At 45.9% G+C, this 11,716-nt stretch overlaps 1 protein-coding gene across 3 annotated transcripts in view; it reads left to right on the forward strand.

The window, feature by feature from the left end:
• The window catches only part of LOC124252568 (zinc finger protein 77-like), a 172,833-nt gene that overhangs the window by 85,145 nt on the left and 75,972 nt on the right, over window positions 1-11,716 (forward strand). The window contains exons 3-4 of one of the 3 annotated variants that reach the window (XM_046686231.1): window positions 1,251-1,431; window positions 1,839-3,526. The exons of the other annotated variants lie outside the window; for them this stretch is intronic. Coding sequence (XP_046542187.1) covers window positions 1,251-1,431; window positions 1,839-3,087 — 1,430 coding nt within the window. The 3' untranslated portion in view covers window positions 3,088-3,526. Of the gene's footprint in view, window positions 1-1,250; window positions 1,432-1,838; window positions 3,527-11,716 lie in introns of those variants that run through there. 3 annotated transcript variants of the gene reach the window in all.

Raw genomic sequence — 11,716 nt, forward strand, 5'->3', positions numbered from 1 at the left:
CTGGAGACCTGCAGGAACCTGGCCTCCGTGGGTGAGGACGGCTTCACACCTTCACTGAGTGGGAACACTGGGAGGGAACAGGTGTTTCTCACACTTGTCCTTTCTTATTGGGGCCAAGAAAGGGGAATATGTTCGAAAAAAGAGAGACCTTGTCCAAGCCTTCATGGAACCACCTAGAGTCAAATAGCTTTTCCACAAAACAACATTTTATGTATTAAATAGACTTTTTGTTACTGTTGATCAAAACTGTGAGATGTCCTAACTTTATAATCATGAATATTGTCTCTAGTGTCACTTTGGGGCAGCTATATGGTTTCCACCCCTGTGCCAGTTACACTGTATTATACACAGGTGGCATGGTGATTTTGCTGCCATTAAGCTGGCACTTATCCATCCTCACTGGCCTTGAGGACCAAAGTATGGGCTCAGCTCATGGACTGTTCCCCCTCTGTCCTCCTTCATGGTGAGCTCTTGCTCGTGAGCTGTCACCAGCTGCACTCACCATCCATCTGCCATGGCAGCTGGAGTAGTGGACACAGGCTCCATCTGGGGCCTCGGTGTCTGCACCCACTAGAAAGAAACCTTATTTCTGTAAGTGATGTGGGAAAACCTTGGGTTGCCCCAGTAACTTTAGAAGACACACAAAAGCACACAGTGGAGTGAAACCCGGTGAATGTCCTGAGTGTGGGAAGCTTCCTGTTTTCCCTCATCCCTCCAGGAACAGGAGAGAATGCACACTGTGGAGAGACTGCTCTCATGGAGAGCAACCACCCTTGGGAGGAGGGACTGACATTTGGCCACGTCCCTTAGAAATGGGACTCAGTCACTGTGTGAGAAGGGTCACGTGTCACTTCCCTGGCTTCCCTGCTGACTTTTTGTCCCTCCTGGCCGCCTGGGGAAGACCTTCTGCATCTCCTCTTATAAAAGGAGCATCTGGGGATGTGCATTTGCGCAGTTCCTTCCTACTTTGCTTTTATGATAATTGTTAGCTCAATGTTACTCTGCATCCATTTGGAAGTATTTCTTAGTGAACAGACTGCCATTTTGAGTCATTTCCCTTATTCCTGCCAAAGTGCCAGATAGCTGAGGGTCTGAGAGTTTTTCTTTACTCGCATGTCCATTCTTCCTCATAATATTTGTTTACATTTTTGGGTCAGTGTATGAAAAGAAATCCACATATCACTTATTTTCTTTCCTTTATTCTACCATTTCTTTCCCAAGAAATTAATTTGTGGTACCAATTGTTGTAGATTGTTGCACTCAAGTTAGAACCAGTGGATTGAGACTTCAGCCACATATATTGGAAAATAAAACAGCCAACGAAGAGAAAATAGTAAGGTTCATAAGATGTGAGTGCCGGTCTGCTTCTGGACAAAACTGGACATTCCACAACGTTGGAGATCAGCACCCAGCCCAGGAGAGCCCTGTGAGGTGAGTGGCATTCCCACAGGAGGAAGGGGTCTCAGCAGAGGGTTAGACTCACTTAAATTAAAGAAAACGTAGAACCCTTGCTAAACAATTGTGTCCTGGGAGAACTTTCAGAAGATATTTTCATAAATGAGATGTATATACCAAGTGTCTAAAATATAATTCAATTGTAAACAATTATCCTGAAACACTGTATGTAATAAAGACTCAAAGTTATGACTATATTTGAGGCCTCAGGTAGAGCATTAAGCTTTTCCACTTTGTAACAACGTTGACAGTGCCAAAAACATTCATTTTCATTGAAAATGAGAAATTCATAGTCAAAAGAATCATTAACTATCAATAAGTCATTAATAAAAGACTCACTTATAATCATTATGCCCTAACGGTGTGCTTCGTATTTTGAACAGGAGCCATTTGCTGGAGAGTCTCCATGGAAGTAATGAAGGTGATGGCTGTGGAGAAACCCTGAACCAAATTACAGACCTTCCTGTGCATGAGAGGTATCCAGCTGGAGTTAAACCCAGTGAATGCACGAAGTGTGGAAAAGCCCTCACGGATTGTTCTCTCCTTAAGAATCGGCAACGATCTCACACTGGGCATAAACCTCATCCGTGGGAGGAATGTGGGCAGGCCTGCAGTTGTGTCTTGTGCCTCAGCACTCCTGTGGAAACAGACATTGTAGAGAAGCCCTGTAAAGGACGTCAGGATACTGGGAGAGCATCTAAGAGACATGTGAAGAGTCTCCATGGTAAAAAGCCTTTCGAGTGTAAGAAATGTGGACAAGTTTGCACTTGCGCCTCATCCTTACGGGAACATGAGAAAGGTCACCGTGGAGAGAAGCTCCGTGTATGTACAGTCTGTGGGAAATCCTTTAAGTATGACTCCTACCTATTACGACATGTGAGAACACATGCTGGAGAGAAACCCTGTGAATTTCCAAATACTCAGAGAGCATCTATGAGAAACATGAAGAGTCTCCGTAGTAAAAAGTCTTTTGAGTGTAAGAAATGTGGAAACGCTTTCACTTGTCCGTCATCCTTGCAGGAACATGCAAGAGGTCACTGTGGACAGAAACCCCATGTGTGTGACATATGCGGGAAGTCACTTCTGTATGACTCCTACCTTTCACGGCATATGAGAACACATACTAGAGACAGACAACACGAATGTAAGGAATGTGGGAAGGCTTTCAGCCGTTCCTCCTCCCTGCGAGTACATATGAGGACACACACTGGGGAGAGACCCTATGAGTGTCAGCACTGTGGGAAAGCTTTCGGCCGTTCCTTCTCCCTGCAAGCACATGTGAGAACACACACCGGTGAGAGACCCTATGAGTGTCAGTGCTGTGGGAAAGCCTTCAGCTTCCCCTCCTCCCTTCAAGTACATGTGAGAACCCACACTGGGGAGAGACCCTATGAATGTCAGCAGTGTGGGAAAGCCTACAGTCTTCTCTGCTCCTTGCGAGTACATGTGAGAACGCACACTGGGGAGAGACCATATGAGTGTCAGCACTGTGGGAAAGCCTTCAGCTGCCTCTCCTACGTTCGAGCACATGTGAGGATACACAGTGGGGAGAGAGCCTTTGAATGTCAGCGGTGTGGGAAAGCCTTCAGACATCCTGCAAACCTTCGAGTGCATAGGAGGACACACAATTGAGAGAGACCCTATGAAAATGAAGAATGTGGGAAAGTTTACACATATCCCAGTAAACTGGGGAGCACACATGAGGGCACACACTGGCAAGACACCGTATGAATGTCAGCACTGTCAAAAGCCTTCAAATATGTCACGTCTCTGCAAGTACATGTGAGAACACACACTGGACAGAAACTCTGAACACAAAGACTGAAGGAAAGCCGTCATTCTCCCTTGAAACCTGTTGTAAATGCAAGCAAACACACTGGAGAGAAACCCTAAAAATTGGAAGAATGCGGAAAAAATTTAGATGTAGCACTTCACTTATTTTCTTCATCAAATCTCAGGAGAAGGACGTCAGCATCATGGTGGAGTGAACTTTCCTGGGAATCTCTCCCCTCCAACATAGAAGAAAAAGGGGCATCGATACTGCAACAGAGGACATCCTAACAACATAGAAAATGTCAGAAAGACACGGACACGTACGATGGAGGGTGGAGAAGCTTGAGCCCCCTTTGGAGGAGCTGTAATGGCGTAAGAGAAATCTTCACTCCCTCCCCTAAAGACTGTGACCTGCAACCATGGGAGGTTCTCTGAGGGAAGGAATGGGAGGGGATGTGAATTCGCAGGGTCACCAAGGGCTGCCTAGGCTCCTTGCAGCCTAGAGGGAAGCCCTCTAATGGGGTGAAAGCTTGCAGAGGAGGTGACCTCATTAAGCCAACACCCCAGGAGACCAGATAGAGCAAGAAATCCGGAGAGCATGGAGGAGAAAGCGCGCCTCGTCCCACCTGCACCGCCATTCCCCTGCCTGGGATCTAGGCTAAAGGCGGAGGGCTCAGAATATGCTGCTCTCGACCCCCACCCAGTGGCAATATGTAGTAAGTGCAACCAAATAATCAGGGAATGTGTCAGACCTGACCTACCTCCTCTAACAACATCAGACACTACATCAAATCTAAAGACATGGGGCCAGCCCCATGGCCAAGTGGTCAAGTTTGTGTGCTCTGCTTTGGCAGCCCAGAGTTCCACTGGTTCAGATCCTGGGCATGGACATGGCATCTCCTTTCAGGCCATGCTGAGGCAGCGTTATACATGCCACAACTGGAAGGACCCTCAACTAAAATATATAAGGATGTACTGGGAGGACTTGGGGAGAAAAAAAGATTGGCAACAGTTGTTGGCTCAGGTGCCAATCTTAAGAAAAAGAAAACAAAACTACAGCCCAGAGAGAAAATGACAAGTGTCCAGAATTCAGTCCTGAGGCCACAGAAATATGTAATCTAAATGACAAACAATTCAAAATAGCTATCATGAAAAAACTCAACGAGATAAAAGGGAATGTAGGGAAACAATTCAACGAGTCCAGGAGATACTTCACAAAAGAGATTGAAACCGTGAAGAAGAATTAGTCAGGAATATTAGAGATGAAAGACACAATGTAAGAGATAAAATACAAAGTCCCTGAACGCTCGAGTGGACATCAGAGAGGAGTGAATCAGCATAATCGAGGATAGACATGTTGAAATGCTCCAAACACAGACGGAGAAAGAACTAAGACTAAAAGGAATAAAGAAAGCCTCTGAGAAATATCCAACTCAGTGAGGGAACGTGAGATAAGAATTATAGGTATTCTGGAAGGGGAAGAGAAGGATAATGGAGGAGAAAGCATGTTCAAGGAAATAATAGCAGAGAACTTCCCAAATCTAGGGAAAGAGAGGGAAATCTGTGGAAGAGTCTTCCAGACCTCCGAGATTTGTCAATACAAAAAGACCTACTGCAAGGCATATAGTAGTAAAGCTGGCAAGAATGAATGACAGTACCCAAGGGTAGCAAGGCAGAAGAAAACCTACAAAGGGACCCCTATCAGGCTTTCAGTGGATTTCTTTGCAGAAACCTTACAGGCTAGGAGAGAATGGAATGACATATTCAGATCTTTAAAGGACAAAAATCTTCCATCAGGAATACTGTATCCAACAAAAATATCCTTCAGATATCAGGGAGACATAAAAACTTTCCCAGAAAAACAAAAGGTAAGGGACTTCATAGCCACGAGACCCACCCAACAGGAAAGCCTCAGGAAAACCCTCATACGTGAAAAATGAAAACAACGGAGAAAGGGCTCAGAAAACACAGAGTAAGGAGATAAATAGGTAGACAGAATCAGAATAGGATAGCAAATACTCAAGTATTGCATTGAGGTAAAAGGAAGGAAAACACCAAAAACAAAGATAGGCCTGTGACTTTAACCACAAACTCACAACACAAGATGGAATGAGAGATGAGAAGAACTTAGGAGGGAAGGAGGAAAGGGACTGAATTTTTTAGACTAAGGAAATTAGAGCCCATCAGAAAATGGACTATCTTATACATGCCATTCGGACTACAAACCTCATGGTAACCACTAAACAGAAAAGCAGAGCAGAGAGAGACAAAGAATAAAGAAGGAGAAAGCAAAGAAACACATCATAAAAAAACTACATAAGTCAACGGGTTGACCAAAACACAGAGGATGAGAAACAGGAAGTGCAGGAAAACTGAAAAACAAGTGATTAAATGAAAGCATTAAGCCCTCATACATCAATAATCGCCCTAAATGTGAATAGATTGAATTCTCCAATAAAAAGATAGAGTGGCAAGATGGATTAAAGAACAAGACCCAACAGTATGCTGCCTCCAGGAAACACATCTCGGCTCCAGTGACTCCAGACCAGGCCTGTGTTCCCACCCTTGTATCTCCTTATTTAAACCCTTGTAATCCTTAAACCTTATATCCATTTTATAATTACTACAATAGTCAATTTCTAGATTGACTTACCTCTTACCTACCCCAATAGTTTATTTTCTTCTCCTCCAACTCTATAAGATAGATCACAACCTAATTACAAAAATTTTAAACTAACACAAGAATTACCATTTCAAGTTTTCCTGATACTACATATGTTTTCCCAGTTCACATCTGAATGGGTCTCGGATGGCAATGTCTTTTTCCAATGGGGTCATTCCTTTGTTTCACACGAAAGTCAGTCCAATTGTTGGACATGTGGCCAACTTCCCCTTTCTAGTACATCTGCATTACCTTGGTGGGTTTCTCTCTTTCACGGTAAAGCTTTTCAATTGAAAATAATTTGCTATAATGGAAAGTTCTAGTTGGTGTTCACAGTTCAGCTGATCATACTAATTATGATCCTGAAACATGGCCAATAGCCCATACTATTAATGACACAGGCAACAGCTACTCTTTTTCTGTTTTTGTGTTTCTCAGACCATCCAGTTATCCCAGAAATTTGCAGTTAAACAAAAGAAGCCAGATATTCCAGTGAGAACTAAGGGAGGTTTTACACAAATTTGGGATGGACGTGTCTGGCTTGCTCCTAGCTGTGGGTCTTTAAGCATAACACCATCTTTATGTTGAGAACAAAGAAATCATTGCAAACAAAATCTACTGAATTGCACTCTATATATGGGCTAGATATCCCCTGGCTTGTGTCCGAATACTCTCATCTTTAAAGAAAGTGATCGATTTGGGAAAGACTGGTCTCAAAGGCCAGGCATTTATTGGGTGGCTCCTCAGGGAACTGATCTCTGGCCGTGGCTACTGCCTGGATGGCTCAGACGCTTCCTGTGGATGCAGGGAAAAATTTGACCTGAAGTAACAACCATCGCCAGTCTTTCTCTCCTTAAGGCCAGAGGGACTCCTTCAGTCTTCTACTGGTAGGACCAACCACCTAGCGGCTTTATCTGTTCCTTCTTTGGGGCTACATGTCATACCACATATAGAAGCCCTGACTAAATTTACTCATCAAGTCAAGCAGGAATAGACTTATTAAATACTCAAGTGTCTTTAATGAGAAAGTCTGTCCTTCAAAATAGAATGGCCTTAGATTGTCCAACAGCATCCCAAAGTGGTACGTGTGCAATCATTCAAACTGAATGCTATGTTTTTATACCTGGGGAGTCTTCCAACGTGTCCTCTCTGCTAAAGCACATGAAAAAGCAAGTCGGTACCCTAGGCGACTACACCTCGCCTCAATTCATTGAGTTGGCTCCCTTCAGGTATTGGTTCTGTTTTGTGATCCAGATTCCAATTCCTATTTCTATTTACTCCTTGGAATTCTTATGTTAATCATAAGGTTCAAACTAATCACTGTTTTCTTAACTCAGTGTTGTATGACTGGCATGCAGGCTAGGGTAATGATTGCTCAATGAATCCAGATGGTCGACTGATATTACAACCCTCGATGAATTTCTTTCCTGATAAACACTATGCCTAAAAGCGTATTTCTCTTATCACTTGAACTATTAAACTATCATGATTGTTTCTCTACTGTATAGTTATCAACAGTGTAATCATAAGTCATGTAAATGCACATGTGCAGTGTGTGTGCGACAATCTAAAACTTACTGAAAAATTACATAACTATGACGTGCTTCCACTGTTAACAGGTATCTCCATACTTTCCACTATATCCAACTGTTTTCCCCCAACATGGATAACTGGGCATCAATGAAATAACAGCCTAGCACCAAGGGTCATGGTGGACCCAGGGAAGGCAGCCATCACCCTTTGGCCAAGGGACAATGTTTTCGTCATCAGTGCTTTCTGTCACAAAATTATCATCAAAGGGGGAAAACGATGAAAAGTGAAAAACAAAAAAACAGTAATATCTTGAAGTCTATCTATGAGGAAGCCATTTGGTTTAAAACTAATCTGGCCTGACCTGGCCTGTCCAGCATGTGCTGGACATCTGCTTTAAACACTGAGAATAACCCAAAGCAAAGAATCCTGCCTTTAAAGATAGGGATGTATGCCTCCCCCCAGATCAGCATCTCTTTGAAGATAAGCATTTCTTCTCTGAACCTAAGGGTCAAACTGACCTGCTGTGTACATCTAGTCACCACTGACCTGCTGTGCCAGCAAAACAGCTTGTGCACAGGAGTCAAGAGATATTCCTGTCACATTTCATTCATGTTCCCCGTTCCAAAATAGTGCATAACCACACTGGACACCTTGCTGCTCCCAAGTGCTCCCTTCCCAGATGAAGGCCGTCCTCCCAGGCTGCAGTCCTCAATACTGGCTCATAGCAGAAAAATCATCCCAATTTTGATTTATGGAATGGTCACTGATTATTTGCATCAACAGAGCTGACCTTAGAAATTACTATTCCCACTAAGCAGAAGAAAAGAGAAAAAATTCATTATTTTGTGTTTACTGAAAGTTGAGGCCCCAGTGAAAGCAGACCGATTAGTGCTGGCCTAGGATACAGATGTCAGGGGCAGGGCGGGTCCCCCGAAACACTGCCGACCTGCTCTGGATCCAGTGGTCATCTCTTCCCTCCTCTGATGCACACTGGCCAACGACTCAGGTTAAACCCCCTGGCAACTCTTTGCAGGCCAGGCCAGGAGTCCAGGGTCCACTCCACAGCCAAGGGTGGGGACTAGGGTGTGACCCTGGGGGGTGCAGGGAGACCCGGGCCCATGGCCGCTTCCAGCCAGTTCTGACCGGCTTGCAACCAGCCCCTCTCAGTCTCGGCCCAGCCCATGCATTCACCATCTCTGCCCACTCTGGACTCTTCCGGCATCCTCCCTGTGGTTCCATGGCCCTGGCAGGTGAGAGCAACAGGGATGGGACACCTGGGGCCGCATGGGGCAGGTGCACATGGGGTCACGGCTGGATGACAGCAACATCCAAGCAGAGGGAGTACGCCTGCCCCTGGCTCTGACTGGCTAGTGCTTGAAGGCCTCCCGCTCTGGATGGTGCTCCTGGCACTCCCCCTTCTGGTGATGTTGACTGGCCTTGCCACAGCCGTTCTGTGCATTGCCTTATTGGTCCTTGGGCGATGCTGCTGATGCCTCAGATCAAACTTCTCCAAGAACTCAACCCCCTTCATCTTGAGCGGCAGGCTGTCCAGACACCCAGCAGACCCACTCACCTGGGACATGGGCTCTTAGCAGAACCGGTCCAGGTGGGTAGATACGGGGTCAGCCTGCACCTCGATGGCCCCTGCTGCATCCTCTTTCTGGACTGGGAAGGTCAGACTCATTTCCACAGTGGGCCATAGTGATCTGTGCCCTATGTTTACTAACAAAGACATCAAGTGAAGTCACCACGTGCAAGGCAGGACCTGGCTCTGTTTTCACATGTGACCTTTGACATAGGGGGGCCCTGCCATCCCTCCCCACTTCTGGGATTTGGGGTCAGCAACCTCTGGGCCCAGGACGTTTGTACCTGAGGGAGTGGGACTCCAGCCCCAGCCTGTGTGTAGGACTTGTCGCAGCATAGCTACATGCTATGCTGGGAGATGTTAGAATTTGCAGATGTGCATTTTCCTGAAAGAAATTTCTGTCACATCAGATTTTGAGTCACTCAGAGAATTTTGAAATGTAAATGGCTATATTACCATATTCATGTTATATAGTGATGGTGACACAGCTTTGTGAGTGTACAAGAGCCAGTGTGTTTTACACTCAAGGGGTGAATGTTATGGCATATGAATTATATCTCCATTTCTAAAAACAAATTTAAAGGCCATAATAGCCATGATAACCCTTCCTCCTGGCCACCACTAAAATACTCTCTGCCTCTATGGATTTGCCTGTTCTGGGTGTTCTACATAAATGGAATCATACCCTCCATGGCCCCTTGTGCCTGGCCCCTTTCACTCAGCATGTTGTCAAGGTTCATCCATGTGGCAGCATGTGGCAGCGCTTGAATCCTCTGGGGTGAAGTTCACAGCCACGTCCTCAAAGACCAGCGAGTCCTGAAACAGCCCATAGGTTCTACTTCAGCCAGGCCCCGTCTTCACCAAGGCGTGTGGGAGGAGGACAGTCGGGGACCTGGTCTCAACTCCTAGGACTACTGACCCCATACTTTCATGGGAAATGACAACTCCCAAACAGGTCAAGAATTTTAACAAAATTCCATTAAATCTACAACCATGTTTGTTTTGACTTTGTTTCTGTTTTGTTTCAACTTCAGAAAACTACTTCTAAAAACTGAAATGAAAGGGAAATTTCTAAGAATATCTGACATTTCCTATAGAAGGAGGTGGGAATTTTCCTAACAGATATCAAAGCTTTTTAAACTCCAGGGGTTAGGGCAGAGGGACGGACAAGGACACCAATGGAGACAACGGATGCCCTGAAACAGGCCCCCAATGTCGGCAAGTGGACCTGCCCCAGAGCAGGTGCTGCCGGGCGGTGGAGAGATGGGGACACGGTGACACATGGGGCAGTGACGACTGGTGATCTACAGGGGAATAAAGTATTGTTTTCCCTTATCAACCTCAAGGACAATAACCTGCTCACTGTAGATTTATCTGTGGGAGACGAGAGGAGGACAATGAGAAGTTACAGGAGACGCCTGTATGACGTAAAGAAGAGAGTGAGAAATGCAAGTCTATTAAACTAAGAAGAGGCCATCACAGTGTAGAATACAGAGAGAGAAATAATAAAGTATGACTTAGGAGAAAATATTTGCACCACCTAGAAATGAAAAAGGATGACTGTCCAGACCATGTAAAGAAAACATGAGGGGCCGGCCCGGTGGCGCAGCGGTTAAGTTCACACGCTCTGCTTCCTAGCGGCCTGGGGTTCGCCGGTTCGGACCGCGGGTGCCAACGTGGCACTGCTTGGCACGCCACGCTGTGGCAGACGTCCCACATATAAAGTAGAGGAAGATGGGCACGGATGTGAGCTCAGGGCCAGTCTTCCTCAGCAAAAAGGAGGACTGGCAGTAGTTAGTTCAGGGTTAATCTTCCTCAAAAAAAAAAAAAAAGAAAAGAAAACATGAGAAGTCAGTAAACACACAAATGAACGAGCCGTAAGAAAACAACTGAAAACTATCTGACAGAAGATAAAACTGTTAATGAACCAGGTTCATTTTGCCCATTGCACGAAAAGCCAATCTCCGAGAGTAGTTTGCAGCAGAGAAAGGGTTTAGTCACAAGGCGGCCAAGCAAAGAGAAGGGAGCAGAAATCTCAAACCTGCCTCGCTGAAAATGGGGACCAGGGATATTTATGGAGGGGGCAGGGTGGTCTGAAGTGTGAAGATAGGTGACTGGAGGTAAGGAGAAATGAGGTCAGTGATGATCTGATCTGCGCAAGAGTACTCAAGTTTCATGGCTCTGCACGGAAACACTGTCCCCAGCGGCGTCTCTGGTTCAGTCTCAGAACAACACCAGTCAGCAGAACAAGGCAGAGACCTGACCCCTGACACCCGCACGACGGGGAAGAAAGGAGGGAAAACAGGTCCTGTCCCTTCACCGCTGCTGGAGCTGAGGCAGGAACGGGAGACACTGTGAGTGCTGGAGGTCACAGAGGGGGAGCCCACGGGGGTCAGGTGGCAAAGCTGAAAGCTCCCTGAGGCCTGGGCTCCCGGAAAACATGGATCATAGCTGAAAGGAACCCCTTCGTACAACCATTTGTGTTCTAAAAACGCGCACGCCTCAACAAATAGTCCCTTCTTCAAAGGACTTAGATAAGAATCACACGCATACACCCCTTTGTACCTGTAAGACCCAGACCCCCAAATCCCCATTCTGTGTCTCAGCAATGATTAGCTGGACTGCTGGTCCCCGCTGAGAAGGAAAACAAATGCGTCTCGGCCACGCGGCTTCAGCCTCTCCTCCGCAGACCCCGCCCTGGACCGCCC

The sequence above is a fragment of the Equus quagga genome, chromosome 14 (assembly GCF_021613505.1).
Source record: "Equus quagga isolate Etosha38 chromosome 14, UCLA_HA_Equagga_1.0, whole genome shotgun sequence".
NCBI classification, from domain to species: domain Eukaryota; kingdom Metazoa; phylum Chordata; class Mammalia; order Perissodactyla; family Equidae; genus Equus; species Equus quagga.